This window comes from Capra hircus, chromosome 9, assembly GCF_001704415.2.
Source record: "Capra hircus breed San Clemente chromosome 9, ASM170441v1, whole genome shotgun sequence".
NCBI lineage: Eukaryota > Metazoa > Chordata > Mammalia > Artiodactyla > Bovidae > Capra > Capra hircus.
Genome location: NC_030816.1, coordinates 19,555,987 through 19,576,789, shown reverse-complemented (window position 1 = coordinate 19,576,789; position 20,803 = coordinate 19,555,987). Strand labels below are relative to the sequence as shown.

The 20,803-nt window shown below is 39.9% G+C and overlaps 1 protein-coding gene and 1 long non-coding RNA gene across 2 annotated transcripts in view; one reads left to right on the top strand and one right to left on the bottom strand.

Moving 5' to 3' along the window:
• The window catches only part of CEP85L (centrosomal protein 85 like), a 147,050-nt gene extending 136,384 nt beyond the window's left edge, over positions 1 to 10,666 (bottom strand). Inside the window, exon 1 of the mRNA XM_018053019.1 lies at positions 10,232 to 10,666. Coding sequence (XP_017908508.1) covers positions 10,232 to 10,304 — 73 coding nt within the window. The 5' untranslated portion in view covers positions 10,305 to 10,666. The remainder of the gene's footprint in view (positions 1 to 10,231) is intronic.
• The window catches only part of LOC106502469, a 78,163-nt gene continuing 66,709 nt past the window's right edge, over positions 9,350 to 20,803 (top strand). The window contains exon 1 of the long non-coding RNA XR_001918523.1: positions 9,350 to 9,906. This is a non-coding gene — a long non-coding RNA (uncharacterized LOC106502469). The remainder of the gene's footprint in view (positions 9,907 to 20,803) is intronic.

Genomic DNA, 20,803 nt, shown 5'->3' with positions numbered 1-20,803 from the left:
AGCTCCCAACACTCTGTAGCCGCACATACCTAACCACCGCCTCCAAAGAGATCAGGTCCTTTCTGACTCCAAGCTACTTCTCCTCTCTCTCTTCTTCAAGAGTCTCGATTCAGAATTAACTTGCTCTAAATGTCTTCTCTGATTCTTCCAGGGAGTATTAAAATAACTACTACTTTGTACTCTCCCAATATATCATTTAAAATACCATAACAACATTTACTAATCTATATTAACTCATATTTATATGACTTTCTTCTTCCTCACCAAATAGGAACAGTGAAAGGCAACTTTTTTTAGGCTCTCGAACAGAGCCGCACATTTAAGACAGGGTCTCAATAAATGGAGTGTTATAACCATTGGGTAACCAATAAATGTTCCTAGTATAAAATAAAATTTTGGAAGGTTTATAATTAGATCTTAAAAATATTCTTTTAGAAGGATTAAAACAGGGTTGGGGGGGTGGGTTGGTTGTCTATTTTAAAATCCAGGAAATTTTAAGCTATCCCTTGAGACAGTGTGCATTTAAAGCATCTATTTAAAGATCAGTAAATATTTTCCAAGGCAGCTAAAAAAAAAAATTTTTTTTTGACTAATAATTAAAAGTGATTTGAGGGGCTGTTGGCCAAAATTCCTAAAAAACAGAAGAAAACAATCTTCAATAAGCATCAAAGGCACTAAAAAAAGTCACCAAAAAATTAAACAGAAGATTAAAACACAGAAAAATATCCACATTAATAGTAATCAGGAAAACAGAAACAGAAAATCTTGCACCCCACTGGAGAATACCTAGGTAAAGTGAAAAAACCTAATGTCATAGAGGTATCTGTTACTCATCCCACTCCTCTACTTCAATTCAGTACTGTTTATCTCTAGGGCAAGTGACTCCAATTACCTTAATTTTTCTTTAACTATAGAATAGTATAGCATAGTGGGAAAAAATGTGGACTATGAAACTAGATTGCCTGGGTTCAAGTTATGTACCACTCTTAGAAACAGTGACATCTTGAGTAAGTCAGTTAGCCAATCTGTGCCTCCATTCCTTCATATGTAAAAAGAGGGGGAAAAATTATAGTATCTATCTTTTAGAGCTATTGTGATAACTGAGTTAATATGCAAAGATATTTTTCAAAGGGCTAAACATAAAAACAGACACATAGATCCATGGAAAAGAATAAAGGGCCCAGGAATATTCTCTTCAATAAATGGTATTGAGAAAACTGGACAACCACATGCAAAAGAATGAAACTAGACTTTACCTAACACCACACATAAAAATCAACTCATTGGGTTAAAAAATGTAAGACTTGAAACCATAAAAGTCCTAGAAGAAAACACATGGAGTGAGCTCCTTGACATCAGAATTGGCAATGATTTTTTTTGGATTTGACATCAAAAACAAAGGCAACAAAAAGCAAAAATAAAAAGTATACCACATCAAACTAAAACACTTCTGCACAGCAAAGGAAATCATCAACAAAATGAAAAGGCAATCTGTTGAATGGGAGAAAATATTTGCAAGTCATCTATCTGATAAGGGGTTAATATCCAAAACAGAGAACTAACTCACACAACTCAACAGGAAAAATAATAATAATGATGATTTGATTAAAAATGGGGAGAGGAACTAAATAAATATTTCTAAAGAAGACATACAAGTGGTAACAGCTACGTGGAAAGGGGATTCAGATCACTAGGTAGCAGGGAAACGCAACTCAGAACCACTATGAGATCTTCATTCCTATTAGAATGGCTATTATCAAAACATAATAACAAGTGTTTGCAAAAATGAAGAGGACAGAGAAACCTTGTACACTATCGGTGGGCATGTAAACTGGTACAGCCACCACAGGACAGTATGGAGGCTCCCCACAGTGAAACTAAAAATACAACTATCATATGATCCAGCAACCCATACTTCGGGGTATAGATCCAAAGAAAACAAAATCACTGTCTCAAAGAGATATTAATATCTACATTCCGCACCGCACCCCCACCGTGTTCACTGCTGTATTATTTACAATAGCCAGAACACAGAAACTACTAAAGGGCCCATCAACAGATGAATGACTAAAGAAACTGTGTTTGTACAGAATGGAATATTATTTGGCCACAAAAGAAGAAAATCCTGCCATTTGTTGCAAGGTGAATGGACCTTGAGAACATCACACTAAGTCAAATACCCAGAGACAAATGCTGTATAATCTCATTTAGACTCAGAACCAAAACAAAACTCATAGACACTGCAACACACTGGTGGCTTCCAGGAGCAGGGAGTGGGAGGGTGGGAAAAAAGGATGAAGGTGGTAAAAAAGCAGAAACTTCCAGGTATAAGATAAATAAGTTTGGGGATATAATGTACAGCATTGTAACTACAGTTAACAATACTATACTGTATATTTGAAAGTTACTAAGAGAGTAAATCTTAAAAGTTCTCATCACAAGGGAAAAAAACTATTAATATGTATGGTGATGGATGTTAACTAAGCTTATTACGGTAATAATTTTGAAATATATATTTCAAAAATATATTTCAAATCACTATATTGTATACCTTAAACTAATATAATGTTACATATCAATTACATCTCAATCAAACTGGGGGAAAAAAATCCACCTCAATCTAAGTTAATTGGCTTTCTTGCATTTAAGGATTTCATTAAATTGAAGTTTAAGTAATTAGCAGCTAGTATTCTTTGCATTCTAAATATAAAAATGATATCTGGAAGTTATTCATTAACTAATATTAAAACTACTATTATTAGTATTAGTATTAAAATTATTAATAAAACTAATTTTTAAAAACATTACCACCAAAGTTATAACACTATATATTCTTCAAATGTGGTTCTAAATTTTCTTATTTGCAATTTGAGTATAACAAGGAAGAGCTTTAAACTAGGTTGGTTCCAGCTGAGGTTAAAATTAACTCAATAAGGCCAAGATCAGATGAATAAATAAGTGGTTCACCTTTCACATAACAAGTGTGAATCCAAACCAGTAATATTCTCATCATATAAGACAAGGAACTCAGGAGAGTTAAGGTAGCAACCAATTTACGTAAGACTATCTCTTTCTATGAAAAAAATTTTATGTGCTTGTTGATTTCATATGTGGAGAGGCCACAGATATCCTATCTCATATTCTGGTTACATGAAATGCTGTATTCAAAACGGTATTTTTGGAGCTATTTGGAATGAAAGCCACATAACTAATTTAGTCTCTTAAAAAGCTTTTGTTTCTATCTATAACCTGGGAAAAATAGGTATGATTAAAAACTAGTAAGAGGTTTTTTTTAATAAAACCACTATAAACAGGAGGGAGTATAACAAGTGGTATTCCAGAGAGGTTTACCTCTGTCTTTGAATGCAACTGTTTCATAATATCAATTAATAGAGAAAATATTCTACATGGTAGCAAATTAAGTCCAAACTTTAGAAGAATCATCAGCACCCAGGAAGAAATAAAAGTCCCAATAAAAATAAACACTGCAAAGTAAAGTTGCTAGACCTAATGAAAATTCATGTAGCCATTGGTCTCCAATGAAAGCAGAGTAAGCTCATTTCTCAATCAGCCTTTAATTTTCCAATACTTAAGAGCCACAACCAAAACAGAACTTCAGTTTCAAAACACTCCAAAATAAAGTTTTGAGAAAATGTATAAAATAACACCCCCAAATTAAAAAACTTCATCTCCAGTCAAACTTCTCAATACATTATTCTTAAAATGAGATAGGATGTTCAGAATTAATGAAAAAGCTTCAGAAAAGCTTCAGTAATGTCATGATAAAGCAATGTACATTGACTGTGATCAATAAACACAATCTCTGCCTCTACACGATAATAAAACCACCTCATAGAAAACTTTAAGCTTTACATGATATGCAGTCCATGTAGTCTATGAAGTGGTTTTTCATCCCATTCTTTTAGAAGGTTAGTTAAAAACTAGAGTTCACTTCAGAATTCTGAACTTTAGTACTGAAACAGCATCAATAAAGCAATGAAGACATCTACTATATAGAGGGCATAAAACAAAGTTCCTGATCTTAAATCTACTCTCTTTAAAGTAATTTAAAATCTCTTTAAAGTAATTTAAAACTTTACCCAGTCCAGATGCCCCAGGCAGAATCCTATAGTCAAGATTCAGCCAACTGTTCAGTGTAAGGAGCCCCAGGAGATACCACCTCTGGTTTCAAAACTGAATGTCCCAGGCAAACTCAAACAGTTGGTCACCCTAGCTTGATTAAGTGGTAAGGGCAAAGAAAGCCACCCAAACACTTACTAAGCACTTCTGTAGCAATCCTATAAATCCGATAAAATAGGCTGACTGGATTAGAGGATCTTTAATCCCTACTAGCCTAAAAATTTTAAAGCTCTCACTGAGGGAGGCAGTGGCACTGATCTCTCTCTCTGTCCCATCTTACTTGGCCTCTTGGAAGCATGTGACTCTGGCTCTTCAGAAGCTTAACTTCTGACTCTTGACTCCTTCCTTCAGTCTCCTCTCCTCTGGAACATCACACTCTCCCAGCTTCACTCCTGCCTCACTGGTGGCTGCGCCTTCACGGTCTCTCTGTGGCTGGATCTTCTTCCTCTATCCAACTAGAAAACGTTAACCTCTGCTGTCTTCTGGATACTCTATGTGATCGTGTTTAAACACCATGTTCAAACTCTCTACCTCCAGCTCTCCCAGCTCCCCACTGAGATCCAGACTTTATGCCCAACATCTCACCTGAACCTCTAAAACACATCTCAAACTCCATCCAGGAGTCTAAAACAGAACTCTTAATTCCACTTACTTCCTCACCTTACGAAATGACACTACCGTCCATTACAATTACTGAAGCCACTAAGACTTCATCTTTGATTCCTCTTTTCTTCATTTGCCACATAACCATCAGTAAGTCCTGTTAGCTCTATTTCTCGAGTATATTCCAGACTCATTCTGTTCTCCCCTGTCCACTCTTACCGCTCTAATCCAAACCACCATCTTTCACCCAATCACTGCCATGACCTATCAGCCAGTTGCTACTACCAATCTTTTCCCCACCCCACCACAATCTCCTCCCCCTACCAACACCTAACGTCTGCTTCATCTCCCAAGCACGAGGTCTGCCCTGCAGCACTCAACGCGCTCAGTGAAAGAACGAACAGCCAGTTCCCTGACCACCCACAACTGCCTTCCCCTCACATAGAACAGAACCTAAAATTCTCACACATTCTTACAGGACTCCCTCACCTCATATCCCGGGTCACTATGCTCCAGACTCACTGATATTCTTCAAATTCCCCAAATTCATTTCTACCCTGGAGCTGTTTGTTTACCCTCTGCCTGAACACTCCTGCCCTCATGTCTGGCTCCTTCTCATCACTCGGGTCTCAAAGCAACGTTACCTCCTCAGAGAGGCCTTGTCTCCCCAGATCCACCCATCCGATATCATCTCACTCAGCTCTCTTTTCTTCACAGTACTTAACATTAGCTAAATCATCGTGTTGTTGGTTTACTTATAAACCGTTTCCTCCCTACTAGCATGTGAGTTCCCTTGGAGCCGGGAACTTTCTTGTTCAATGTTGTACTCCCAGAGGCCAGTACAATGCCCACCACACAATACAAACTGAAAGAATGACTCACATTTACCAAGTAGTTAAGTATGTGCCAAGCACTATGCTAGGTAACAATGAATTTTTTTTAATTAAAGAAAAATAGAAAATGCAAGTAAAATATTAGTATGAAGAGCAATTTGATGTTATTTTATGTTGATCATTCCCATTCTTAAAACGACCATATACAATAAATCCCACTCTGTAGAATATTATTTTGCCAATGTAAATATATATATATCCTTAAAGTAATAATAAGAATTAGCATCTCATTATAGCTTAGCAGCAGCATAGCTTTAGAAGTTATCTAAATGACTGCATTATTCACTTTTAATACACAATTTGAGAGAACTAATTAAGATAAAACGCAGTAAAATCTGAGAGCCTTCATTTCATCTTCTCAGAGTACACACAGACACATCTGATCCAGTCAGGAAACTCGAGACTGTAAAATACCTTCTGTTCTCAACATACAGAAACATTCACAACAGAGGCTGTCAACTCACCATTTATTGCCTGGCCTCAGATTAGTTTACCACCTTCATCAAGCCAAGAAGCTATCAGTAATAATCAGGTTCATTTCACAAAAGTCATTACTAAAGCTGAGATTAACCACTCATCCCTGAAAGCCTATTATAAAAGAACATGCTCAACTGAGTTTAGGCAGAAGAGTTATGTTTCATTGGTATCATTGTACTTTTGGGTTCATTTAATTCAAAACCACAGAAAGACTTAGTATTTGACATAATCATACCAGTTATTACCACCATCATTATGACATCACTAAATAAATACCTTATAGCCAGGCATCAACTAGGGAAAGGCAGTAAGGCACTAAGGCTTGAGGCACTTATCGTGTAAGTATTTTCTATAACGTTTTAATTTTAGCAGACTTTAAAACTGTCATATCCTACCTCCAAATGTTTTAAGGATTAAATATATTAATATTTTGAAAGTATGATTTATAAAAAGCAACAAATTCAATATAACTAAGTGCAAGTACTCAAAATATCACCATATCATACTAGATGCTTAAAACCTAAGGAAAATACATCCAGCTTTTACCCAACTTTGAAACTATTATACATTCTGAATAATGGAGTATTCTCAAATAGACTCAACCAAATCATAAAAAACGTAACACATGTTCTACTTAAAATTAAGTTTTCTATGTATTCAAAATGGATAACCCTAAAGGACCTATTGTATGCTAATGGAACTCTACTCAGTGTTATGTGACAGTCTGGATGGGAGGGGGGGTCTAGGGAAGAATGGATACATGTATATGTATGGCTGAATCCCTTTGCTGTTTACCTGAAACTATCACAACATTGTTAATCGGCTATATCCTAATACAAAACAAAAACGTTGAAAGTTTGAAAAAAAAATAAAGTAAAAGCAGGCAAAGGAAAATAAAATAAAATTAGCTTTCTAACCACACTTGCCAATCAAAAAAAGGGGGAGGGGCACTTTTGCTTGATCTTTGCATGGGAATGTAAGAAAATACTCATTTTATCTTTATTTATAACAGTTATCTTTGTAAAGCTGAAAAACTGTGGATAAAGCCAAGCAAAATTAAATCCTACAGCAAAGGTTCAAAGTTTAGTACTTTCCATACCCACTAATTATTCCTACTTGTTTTAATTGCCATTACCTTAAAAAAAAAGTTTCCTCCAATTTTTTAGAACTGGTTCTATATTATCTTTGGTTTTCTCTTTAGTCTAGTTGTCTGTTGTTTAGTTGCTGTGTCCAGCTCTTTGCAAATCCACGGACTGTAGCCATCAGGCTCCTCTACCCATGGGATTTCCGAGGCAATAATACTAGAGTGGGTTGCCATTTCTTTCTCCAGGGGATCTTCTGGACCCAGGAATTGAACCTGTGTCTCTTGCACTAGCAGGCAGATTGGTCTAGAATCATAACTGTATAAACGAACTAGTTTTTGGACATCTAGGATTAACCCACATATTGAGACAAACTCATTTAAATACTAGAAATTATTTATGTATCCCTGTCCTAACACTGGCCCTTAAAACCAAAATGATTGCTAATAAATTCAATCAGAAGACTGGTTCCTTCTGCTTTCAGAAGGGCTCTAAAATCACTGAAGGTAGTCAAAAGGTAATATTGGGCAGTGTTTCAAATATACAAATTTTCTTTAAATTCTAAGAAAAAAAAATGCCTACATGAACCAACTCAGAGGTCATTATTTTGACCTTCACCACCTGTTCATTTGCTAAAGAAACCACACTTAGGTTTTACAAATGAGGTACAAATTAAGCTACAAAAATAATTTTAAAGGTTTGCTTTACTTAAGAAGAGAATAAACACAAATAATTACATTACTATTCTGTAAAAGTAATCTATTCTTAGCATACAGCTGAAGAAAAATTGTATTGGAAAGACCTGTCCTGACTTAACAAAGATTTATTATTGTCAAAGGTTAGATGAAATAAATGTGTTGTAAAGATATACTGTCTGAATTTACTAAATTTGGATAGTATTTATAAAGTATCTTCTTCCACTATATTCTTTGCCACAGCAAAGGTTTAGAGGCTGCAATATAACCTCCAAGTCCTTTCTTCAGTTAATTAACAATTTCTAAGCACTATGATATTTTCTTCTCCATAAAAAACAATGGAATAAACGGATACAATGCTTGGATGATATTATGTCTTCAAACATGTTGTTATAACAAATAAAAATAAACTTTAAGAGGTTAGTTTGCAAAGACATTACAGATGGCTTCTGACATGTACAGATAAATTGAAACCACTCCCTCCAGCCTCTGGGGATAATGAAGTGCCTTCTCACTGACTGAAGTTACTGTGATTGCAGAATCTGTAAATACCCAATGAGTATCAGAAACCTCTCAACTCCTGTCTCCTCCTCTTAGGACAAATGGTATACATGATAGAGAAAATAACTTCCTACTTTTTTTTTTTACTAAACTCATGCCTACATTAAATTCTCTTATTTCTAAAAGCATTGCAGGACCAAATTTAAGAGAACAATTTCAAATCTAACACTGAATTTGAAAGTTTATCTATGTCTAGATCTAATGGTACATTATGCCACTACAGTTAAAAGTGTATTATTATATGCTTGAAATGTGTTAAGAGGGTAAATCTTAAAGTTTTCTCACCAAACACATGACACACAAAAACTGTAACTATGAGGTGATGGTTAGTTAGGTCAACTAGTTGGCTGTGGAGATCATTTCACAATGTGTATATACACATGCTCATATCAAAACCAACTTGCACATATTAAGTACATTACCATTTCTAAATGTCAATTACACCCTGAGAAAATAAACCTGAGAAAACGGTCTAAAAAAAAAAAGTCACTAATTTCTAAAGTATCACAGAACTGCATTATTTGAAATTTTAATAGAAATCTGAGTTTGTGTCTGATATTTTTTAAACAGCAAAAATACTACCAACAGAAAACCACTTCCAAATATTTTTTTTGTTTTGTTTGCAAATCGCCTTGAAAGTGTATACTAAAATGACATCTACACAAGTAGAGCTCAAACATTTTGTGTAACAAGGTTCCCTAACAGGGGAGTCCTAGAAGCACCTGCAGCTGCAGCACAATTTTTGTGAACGTACATATGGCGGCTTTTTCTGGATAAATGATCCATATAACTTGCAGCTTCTAGGGCACAGGGAGGGGAGGTGGGTGGTTCAAAATACAATTAAGATTAAATTAAAGCGCCTGAAAAAAAAAAAAAAAACAGCCAACGTCATGTAACTTGTCAATGTCAGATAACCAAGTCTTATGGTTTACATTCCTAATCAGGGGACGATTTATTCTAATTTGGTGGCTCCTACACAACTTTCAAGTGATGCAGGCATGAAACGGTTCTGCATTACAAAACAGTTCCCTTCACACACCCAACGCGGCAAACCCCAAATTTTCCCCGAAAAGGCCAGGCACAGGCAAACGAATTAACACCCCCTCTTGCTCAAAGATCGATTGGCTTTGGCTGGACGTGTCCTCCAGAGAGAATTGCTGGGCGGTGACCAGGTTTCAGTGAGGAGATGGACCCCTGGGCGGGCACCGGCAGTCCAGACATCTCCAGCAGCCTCCTCCCACCCTCAAACGCGCCTTCCAGTAGGGTCTGCGGGCGCGGCTGCAGCAGATCCCGGCGCCCCTGGAGCGCGCCGCGCCGCCGCCGCTGCAGCACGGTCGCAGCGACCTTCCCGCCCGCATCTCCGGGAGCCCCGTTACCCACGTCCCCACACCCCACCCGAGAAAAAAGGGAGGGGGACGCACAACAAAGCCCAATCCGAGGAGGCCCAAGTGAGCTGTAAGTTGGGGCGCCGGGGCTGAGGCCCGACGAGGAGCGGCCGGGACACGGAGCCGCGGCCGGGACACGGAGCCACGCCGGGCCGGCGCGCCGCGATGCAGGACGGATCCGGCCGGGGAGGCGGGCAGCCAGATGTCAGCCCGCCCGGCTGGCTGGGTGTCGGCAGCCGGGAGGAAACCGGGCTGGCGGGAGGGCGGGCGCGCGGCTAGGGGGAAGCCAGGCCGGAGGAGGGAGGGGAGCGGCGGCGGCGGCGGCGGCGGGGTCCCCAGGGCGCCGCGGTCGGCCGCGACCCCCACCCCGACCGGCGGCCTGTCCCGTTACTTACCCGCGGGCAAGCTGCGGGCTTCGCCGGGGCTGTCCCGGCCGCCGGCCTCCGGGGCCAGGAAGCGCCCCCACATCGCGGGCGGGAGTGCTGAGTGGGCCGGGGGCGCCCGATTCCCCACGTCCGTCCTCCGCTGCCTTTGCCTTCTGCTTCTTCGGCGGCGGAAACTTGTGCGGAGCCTCAGCTGCGGCGGCACCCGCGAGGCGGGGCGAGCGGGTGGGCTGAGCAACGGCCGCTCAGCGACGGGAAGGGGGCGCAGGGGCCGGATTCGCTGCGGCGGCGGCGGCTGCCATGGTCAGCCCAGCTGTGCTGAGGCCCGGGCCAGGGAAGCGGCGGCTCCGCGGTGACGGCGGCTCGGTCCCCGGCCGAGCCCAGGCTGCGAGGTTCCCGACGAAGTTGCAGCTGCGGCTTCTCTCCACCCCCTCCGCTCCCGGAGCCCGAGCCGGAGCCGGAGCCGGGCAGGGGCGGGGCCTGGAGGGGGCGGGGCTTAGTGCGCTTGCAGAAGGCGTGCGCGGCGCGGGGCGGGGCCTGCGGGCTGTTCCAGGTGGGTACCATCAAGGCCCTTTGCTCCGCAGCTTGCGAATAGTCAGTCCCACGTACCTGCGGTATCCCTCTTTTCCCGTCCCAGCGCTCAGTGCGGTGAGGAAAGGGCGAAACTTGGGTCAGGGACTTGTCTTGAGGTTCCCCGCTCCGTTGGTTAATCCGTCAGGCCCTCCGGGGCACCTTTCAGAAAAAGGCATGGAAGACCTGCCTTCACATCAAGACTGCTTGTGATAAAAGAGGGTTGAGGGACTTCGTCTCATTTGGGGTTGAAATTAAAGTTGTCATCATGCATTTTATAAGCATCGTTTATTGATCATTGTGGAGGATAGTAAAGAGGTCATTTTCCTCAATTTACAACCGAGGCGGAGAGAGGGTACCAAAATATCTACAACACGGAGACGAGTGCAGAAAAAAGCCGGAAAAAAGACCCGAGGTAAATAAGTACCAGGGGGTTCAGAGAGGGGCTGTCAATTTTAATCTAGTAGCTCAGTGTTTCAGATAAGCAATCAGGAGTCAAAATGACACCAAAGTATGTAATAGGAGGGCAACTACACCTTCACGTTCCTCCTCTGCCTGGTCAGATTCCACCCTTCACCTGAACCCAGAGTGCAAGAACAGGTATCCTGAGGAAGGACAAAAAGGTGCAGCATCCTCTTTAAATCTTCCTTTTCACTGGCAATATTTATAACCCTTAAAATAGTGCATTTAATAAATACTGGTTGAGCACTGTAGAAGGAAGTGAGCTCTGGACCTGGCTGATGAATCCGGTAAACCGGAAAGCAGGTTGCTAACCCTTAACAAGCTTTGACTACAGTGATGCTTTTTCCTGTTTTGGATGTTTGCTAACAAAGGCCTCATGTTTGTATCCAGTTCAGTTAGTTCAGTCTCTCAGTCCTATCCACCTCTTTGTGATTGCACGGAATGCAGCATGCCAGGCCTCCCTGTCTTTCACCATCTTCCAGAGCTTGCTCAAACTGGTGTCCATCGAGTCGGTGATGCCATCCAACCATCTCATCCTCTGTCATCCCCTTCTTCTCCTACCCTCAATCTTTCCCAACATCAGGGTCTTTTCTAATGAGTCAGCTCTTTGCATCAGGTGGCCAAAGTCTTGGAGCTTCAGCTTCAGCATCAGTCCTTCCAATGAATACTCAGGACTGATTTCCTTTAGGATTGACTGGTTTGATCTCCTTGCAGCTCAAGGGACTCTCAAGAGTCTTCTCCAACACCACAGTTCAAAACCACCAGTTCTTCAATGCTCACATTTCTTATAGTCCAACTCTCACAACCATACATGACTACTGGAAAAACCATAGCTTTGACTAGACAGATCCTTGTCAGTAATGTCTCTGCTTTTTAATATGCTATCTACGTTGGTCATAGCTTGTCTTCGAAGGAGCAAACATCTTGTAATTTCATGGCTGCAGTCACCATCTGCAGTGATTTTGGAGCCCAAGAAAATAGAGTCTCACTGTTTCCATTATTTCCCCCTCTATGAAGTGGTGGGATCAGATGACATAGTCTTCGTTTTTTGAATGTTGAGTTTTAATCTAACTTTTTCACTCTCCTCTTTCACTTTCACCAAAAGGTTCTTTAGTTCCTCTTCACTTTCTGCCATGAGGGTGGTGTCATCTGCATATTTGAGGTTATTGATCCCTGCATTCTTGATTCCAGCTTGGGCTACATCCAGCCTGGCATTTCACATGATGTACTCTACATATAAGTTAAATAAGCAAGGTGACAATATACAGCCTTGATGTACTTCTTTTCCAATTTGAAACCAGTCTGTTGTTCCATGTCCAGCTCTAAATGTTGCTTCTTGACGTGCATACAGATTTCTCAGGAGCCAGATAAGGTGATCTGGTATTCCCATCTCTTTAAGAATTTTCCACAGTTTGTTGTGACCTACACAAAGGCTTTAGGAGAAGGCAATGGCAACCCACTCCAGTGCTCTTGCCTGGAAAATCCCATGGATGGAGGAGCCTGGTAGGCTGCAGTCCATAGGGTCGCTAAGAGTTGGACACGACTGAGCGACTTCACTGTCACTTTTAACTTTCATGCATTGGAGAAGGAAATGGCAACCCACTCCAGTGTTCTTGCCTGGAAAATCTCAGGGACAGGGGAGCCTGGTGGGCTGCCATCTATGGAGTCTCACAGAGTTGGACACGACTGAAGTGACTTAGCAGCAGCAGCACCCAAAGGCTTTATCATAGTCAATAAAACAAAGTAGATGCTTTTCTGGAATTCTCTTGCTTTTTCTAAAACTTCTAGAGGTTAAACTACATCTAGGTGTTTTGTAATTTATCTGATTACAGTTTTACATTTAGTCTCCCACAGGTAGAGTTCCACTTATTTCTCCAAATCCTGAACAACTGATCAAGGGTCAACTGTTTCTAAGGCTAGAAAGTGATTGAAATGTGAAAAAAAGAATGCAGTTGTTTCCTTTCTGTGATTTAAATGTGCATTAACCCATGTAATATGACACTTGAATAGTATAGGTTCAAAAAGAAACCTAAAAAAGTAACTTCTAACATGAATTATCAGAAGCTATAGAATTATATGAAAGTATTCCTTTTTTTCATGATTTATAGTTACTATGTTCTCATACTAGGTATAGCATTTATTAAATACCAAACTTTTTATATACAGATCTAAGACATGTATGAACTATTACAAATATATCTCAGTCCTTTGTGAGTTAATACATACTCACTGTTATTCTAAAACTCTTCCAACTTCCACTCAATTCTAAGCAGTGTTTTTAAAAAATAATTTACTCAGTTCTATGTTTTTATCAAATTGAAAGGCATGCCACTACATACACTAAAAAAAAGTGTGAAGCTGAGACTATGTAAAATATGCTCTGTACTAAATAGAAATAGAAAATAGAAAAACATGTTGCTATTTTGACAGTTGGCACCACCAAGGATAAATTTTTTGTATTCCTGCTAATTAAACTTGAGAGGATAGACAGCTAATGCAATTAAAATAATTGAAACACTAAAAATAGTATGTATATGAAGTAAACTGTAACCATCATTTTTAAAAAATCATACACATTATGAATATACAGTTGATCCTTAAGCAACACAAGGGTTAGGGGGCACCTACCCTCTGCACAGTAGGCATTTCCAAGTAGAAAATACAGTTGCCCTGAATCCTCATCCCCAACTCCTCAGTATCCACGTTTGGGCATCCAAGTATTCAACCAACCAAGGATTCTGTAGTACTCCAATATTTACTATTGAAAAAAAATCTACATATAAGCTATACCACACAGTTCATACCTGGGTTTTCAAGGGTCAACCATATACTGAATTGAGATTTCCAGCCTTATCTATGATACACCCAGTATCCATGGTTCTCAGAATGATTAAAATTAATCATAGCACAAGATTGAGAGACTGAGGATTACCTAACCATTTCTGAGGTCAATGTTATAAACCAGCATGTTTTTGTTTCATTGGGATAGTAAGTAAAGACCATAAGGAGAATCCTATTAATACACATTCTGACATTATTCGCTTGCTTGCTCAGTCGTGTCCTGCTCTTTGCAACCTAATGGACTGTAGCCCTCCAGGCTCCTCTGTCCATGGGATAATCCCAGCAAGAATACTTCAGTGGGTTGCCATTTCCTCCTTCAGAGGATCTTCCCGACTCAGGGAGTGAATCCACGTCTCCAGCATCTCCTGCACTGGAAGGTGGATTCTTTACTACTGAGTCACCTGGGAAGCCCAAGATATTTATTATTGAGCTTCAATATTTTAGTAATTTTTCTTAGTAGAGATAATATAAGTAATGAAAATAGTGACTGTATATGCTTGTCTGTATATATGTGTATATATACAGTGGCTTAAGTGAAATTTCCATATTTAATGTTTTGAAAGAGAACTTTAAAAAGGAAAATAGTACTGAAAATTTACTGTCAGATCTGTATTAAATTCCTCATTTGAAATATTGCAAAAAAGACATTATTTGAAAATAAAAATATATGTTGCATTCATAAATCTTAAATTCTTTAGGTATGAATCTCTAAACTCATTAAGTTTAAACTATCTTACATGTATTTTTCTTATATAAATTTATCTTATTGAGCAAACAACAATCAGTGAACAAAGAAGTGATGTAACAATGGATATGTGATATTTTAAAATTAGGAAAACATATGGTACATAATATAGGCAACCTTAAGAGAGTGTAATGTTTACAAAAAAAATAAAATATCAAAACCAACAAAAGGTAGAAAAATTAAACCAACCAATAACAGTTGAAAGAGTTCCTAAAGAACAGTGGCCACTTGATAGGAACTTTGTGGATGAAGTCTGAAAAATTCCAAGGAACAGATACTTCTGGTGTATCAAAGGTGTGACAAGGACTATGATATATAACTTCTTCCAGATCACAAAAAATAACAAGTTACTAGATTTATTATGAGTTGTTGTAATCTCACAAAATAATTTAAAATAATGAAAAAAAGAAAACTCAGAAACTTTTTCACTTGATGATGGGTTTGAAAATTGCAATCAGATTCCTATCAGATACATTTGACTATACAAAGGACTGATGTTCAAGTTGAAACTTCAATACTTTGGCCACCTAATGCAAAGACCTGACTCATTGGAAAAGACCCTGATCCTGGGAAAGATAGAAGGCAAGAAGAGAAGGGGATGACAGAGGATGAAATGATTACATATCGTCACCACCTCAACGGACATGAGTTTGAGCAAACTCCAGGAGATAGCGGAGAACAGAGGAGTCTGGCATCTGCAGTCCATGGGGTCACAAAGTGAGACATGACTTAGGACTCAACAACAACAATACAAAAGTGAATTCAAGAGATATAGGTTAATTAACCTGTCTGTGGATCAGTTTCCTTATCTTTAATTTGTGGATGACAGTAGTAACTACCTAATAGGACATAGCTGTGAAAAGAAGAGAAGCGAAAAGCAAAGGAGAAAAGGAAAGATATAAGCATTTGAATGCAGAGTTCCAAAGAATAGCAAGGAGAGATAAGAAAGCCTTCTTCAGTAATCAATGCAAAGAAATAGAGGAAAACAACAGAATAGGAAAGACTAGAAATCTCTTCAAGAAAATTAGAGATACCAAGGGAATATTTCATGCAAAGATTGGCTCAATAAAGGACAGAAATGTTATGGACCTAACAGAAGCAGAAGATATTAAGAAGAGGTGGCAAGAATACACAGAAGAACTGTACAAAAAAGATCTTCACGACTCAGATAATCATGATGGTGTGATCATTCACCTAGAGCAAGACATACTGGAATGTGAAGTCAAGTAGGCCTTAGAAAGCATCACTACAAACAAAGCTAGTGGAGGTGATGGAATTCCAGTTGAGCTATTTCAAATCCTGAAAGATGATGCTGTAAAAGTGCTGCACTCAATATGCCAGCAAATTTGGAAAACTCAGCAGTGGCCACAGGACTGGAAAAGGTCAGTTTTCATCCCAATCCCAAAGAAAGGCAATGCCAAAGAATGCTCAAACTACCGCACAATTGCACTCATCTAACATGCTAGTAAAGTAATGCTCAAAATTCTCCAAGCCAGGCTTCAGCAATATGTGAACCCTGAACTTCCAGATGCTCAAGCTGGTTTTAGAAAAGGCAGAGGAACCAGAGATCAAATTGCCAACATCTGCTGGATCATGGAAAAAGCAAGAGAGTTCCAGAAAAACATCTATTTCTGCTTTATTGACTATGCCAAAGCCTTTGACTGTGTGGATCACAATAAACTGGAAAATTCTGAAAGAGATGGGAATACCAAACCACCTGACTTGCCTCTTGAGAAGTCTGTATGCAGGTCAGGAAGCAACAGTTAGAACTGGACATGGAACAACAGACTGTTTCCAAATAGGAAAAGGAGTACGTCAAGGCTGTATATTGTCACCCTGCTTATTTAACTTCTATGCAGAGTATATCATGAGAAACGCTGGGCTGGAGAAGCGTAAGCTGGAATCAAGATTGCTGGGAAAATATCAATAACCTCAGATATGCAGATGACACCACCCTTATGGCACAAAGTGAAGAGGAGCTAAAAAGCCTCTTGATGAAAGTGAAAGAGCAGAGTGAAAAAGTTGGCTTAAAGTTCAACATTCAGAAAACTAAGATGATGGCATCTGGTCCCATCACTCCATGGCAAATAGATGGGGAAACAGTGGATACAGTGGCTGACTTTATTTTTTGGGGCTCCAAAATCACTGCAGATGGTGATTGCAGCCATGAAATTAAAAGACGCTTACTCCTTGGAAGGAAAGTTATGACCAACCTAGATAACATATTGAAAAGCAGATACATTACTTTGCCAATAAAGTCTGTCTAGTCAAGGCTATGGTTTTTCCTGTGGTCATGTATGGATGTGAGAGTTGGACTGTGAAGAAGGCTGAGCACTGAAGAATTGATGCTTTTGAATTGTGGTGTTGGAGAAGACTCTTGCGAGTCCCTTGGACTGCAAGGAGATCCAACCAGTCCATCCTAAAGAAGATCAGTCCTGGGTGTTCTTTAGAAGGACTGATGCTGAAGCTGAAACTCCAATACTTTGGCCACCTCATGCGAAGAGTTAACGTATTGGAAAAGACCCTGATGCTGGGAGGGATTGGGGGCATGAGGAGAAGGGGACGACAGAGGATGAGATGGCTGGATGGCATCACCGACTCAATGGAGATGAGTTTGGGTAAACTCCGGGAGGTGGTGACGGACAGGGAGGCCTAGTGTGCTGCGATTCATGGGGTCACAAAGAGTCAGACACAACTGAGCGACTGAACTGAACTGAACTGAATAGGACATTTGTGCATATTAAATGAGTTAACACTTGTAGTGTGCTTAGAACAATGCATGTATGCACCGCATATTAGTGACACAGGTATTCAATCTAGAAATGGAGTCCTGATATACCTCACCAAGAAAAAAATAGCATTGATGGGTACAATGATGTTAGTTATAGATAATACTTTGTATCAGAATGATATATCAGAATACTATAAAGTACTGATTGATAGCTTTTCCTGACCCTTTGGGGTTACTAATTATTTCAGGTTATGGTGAAATGATGCACTTCTGCAAAACATTTACCAAATTCTTTGGGTCCAAGTTCATAGAAGACTTCATTCTAGGCTCTGATTCCCTGAACTTCCCATGTGGATGTTTACTCAGCTACTGGGTTTCCTGTCTCTGCCCAATACTACCAAAATAGCAAAAGAAAAATTAGGGAGAGGTGGCTGGGTGGTGTAACCAGGCCAAGAGAGTGAGTACACCTCATCTCAAGACCTTAATTCCTTAGAGATACAGAAAAATGGAGAAGACTCTTGAGAGTCCCTCAGACTGCAAAGAGATCAAACCAGTCAGTCCTAAAGGAAATCAATCCTGAATATTCATTGGCAGAACTGATGCTAAAGCTCCAATGCTTTTACCACCTGATGTGAAGAGCTGACTCGTTAGAAAAGACCTTGATGCTGGGAAAGATTGAAAACAGGAGGAGAAGGGGATGACCGAGGACAACATTATTGGATGGCATCACCATCTCAATGGACACCAGTTTGAGCAAGCTCCAAGAGATGATGGGACAGGGAAGCTTGGCATACTGGAATCCACTGGGTCACAAAGAGTCAGACACGACTGAGCAACTGAACAACAACAGAAAATTAATCTTACCTATACCTTTGGCTCCAGGGTTGGGTTGCAATGGCTAATGAGAAAGTACGTAAGATACGGATCATTTGAATAATGGAGTGGTCCTTTGGGTGGGAAGTGAGACTGGAAAGGATTAAATTATGCCAAAATATAAAGTTTAGTCTTCCAGGGACCATCAATGTTTACTTGAACTGCTTATAACTGGTCTCTTTGTCAGTGGAAATTATTACAGTCACTACCTGGTCATACTGAGCCTATAGAAAAGATTCAAGGTCATTTACAATGAAAGCGGGATAGCAACCTTGACAGTGTATGAAGAAACAAATTCTTCTCTGTCTTCCTTTTCAGACACTAAATGTTAAGTGGAAGGAGGAAATTGTGGAGTTCAAGAAAGCTGATCATGCCTTCACTAAAGGCACACACAGTTTCCTAAGCTACACCAGTGGAGAAGAGGGCTGGTTTAACAACTTAAAATGTCCAAATGTTATGAAATTGGATTGGGATGTACTTAGTGGAAAGAGGGGTTTCCAGTAGAGTACAGTTGGTCAGTTAGTGGGGGGAAAACCTTAGGGTCTGTGTACTCAATGATTTGAGAATTTTCACTAAACTGTTTAAATATTTTATGTAATCCTGAAAACAATATTATCAGCAGCTAATAATAGCTCCGTTTTAAAGATGGAGGGGAAAAGACCTGGAGAAGTTAAACAAGTTCACACAAACAGTAAAGGTAGAATTCAGATCTACCCTAAGGAACTTTGCCCCATCATGTTTGTTAACATGTTGCAAAACAAAAATTATAAGATTTTTCCTTTAGGTGCCATATGAGAAGGAAGAATCTAATTATAGGATTTCTGTACAGTGTTTAGGGTTCAGCCAAGACTGGAAACTACGTGACATTAATCTATACTATTATATGATTTTCTTTAGCTGTGGCCATCAGCTTAAGTATAAGAATAAAGAAGGCAGATGGATAAACATGGTTTTGCATTGTGGGCACTAAGGGAAAAGGGGCAGAGAATTTAAGGATATTGGCTGGAGAATGGATGAAGTGATGAGGAGCAGGGTCTAGCCTACCTGGAGAAAGCAGTGATGTCAAGAGAGGGTGAAATGTTTAGAGAAGGTGGAGGGAGTAAGGGAGTGAAAATTTCACACAAAAGCAAAGAGCAGATATAATGGGCATAAGGGGATGAACAGTGGAAAGATAGGGTGTTACAGCGAACAGGCAGCATGTAGAATTTAAGATTACAGAGGTGAGCCAATAGAGAAGTTCAACTGATGAAGCAGTACTAGAGTTGCTTCCCTCTGATTTCCCTTCATGAAAGACCTTGATGTTCATCCACACGGATGGTCAGTCCACAAGCTGTTAACACATGAGGAGTCTGCCTCAGCTTTTGAGCGGAGGCCTCTCTTTTCCTGGAGAGCCCCGGCCAGTGACGAAGCGTGGCAGAGATACTGGGGCATGCCAGTGTTTCCGATGCAGAACCCTTCCAATTATCAGCCTTTGTCCTCTAGCTGCCCACCGGATTGACTGAAACCCCAACAGATATACACTGCGGTCTGAGTCTTTCCTTTCCAATCCTATTTCCTGCCTATTTTATCTTTTGCAGGTGTTATCTCCAATAAACGCCTTGCATTCTTAACTCCGTTTTAGCATCTGCTTCCCAGAGAGCCCAACTGAAACAACCTGTGAAGATAAAGATATAATGGAGTTGGGTTTTTGTCTATTATCTGTTTAAGTAGTAAAATGGGGGTTCTTGGAGCCTGATGAAAATATTTCTGAGTGCTGTCAACCAAGAATGAATAACCAGAAGGCAGCACAGAGCAATGTGAACTGACTCCAGTGATAACAGATACATGCAGAGAAGACAAGATTGAGAGGAGCAGCAGGTTTGAGTGCACTCAGAATGCCACTTGGGCACACATGAAACTCACTGGACAAAGTCCTCAATAGTCCTGCCTTGGCTGGTCCTGGCAGTGGCTATCCCAATTAAACAAGTTTACCACTATCCAAAGTGCTTCCAGAAGCAGACTACAGACTTGGGCAGCTTATTGAGTTCACTGAGGTGCACAGGATTTAAGTAACTAATTAAGAGTAGTTCATAGGTTACAACTTCACTACTCAAATAATTTAAAAACATTAAGACAGCTTCCACGGTAGTTTTGTTACTTCTAGGTGGTAGGTAGTATTCAATTCAATAGCTCTATTAACTTTGGTAAGTTTTCATTCCAAAGAGTTTTCCTATTTTTCTTACATAATGGGAGGATGTAGGGAATCTCTGGAACTGTAAATAAAGCTAATATCACTAAAACAACTTCTAGAGTGATCTGGGTTAATTTAAAGAATGGACACTTTGGCTAAAATGTCAATGGAATTTTAACAAGTATTATAGTC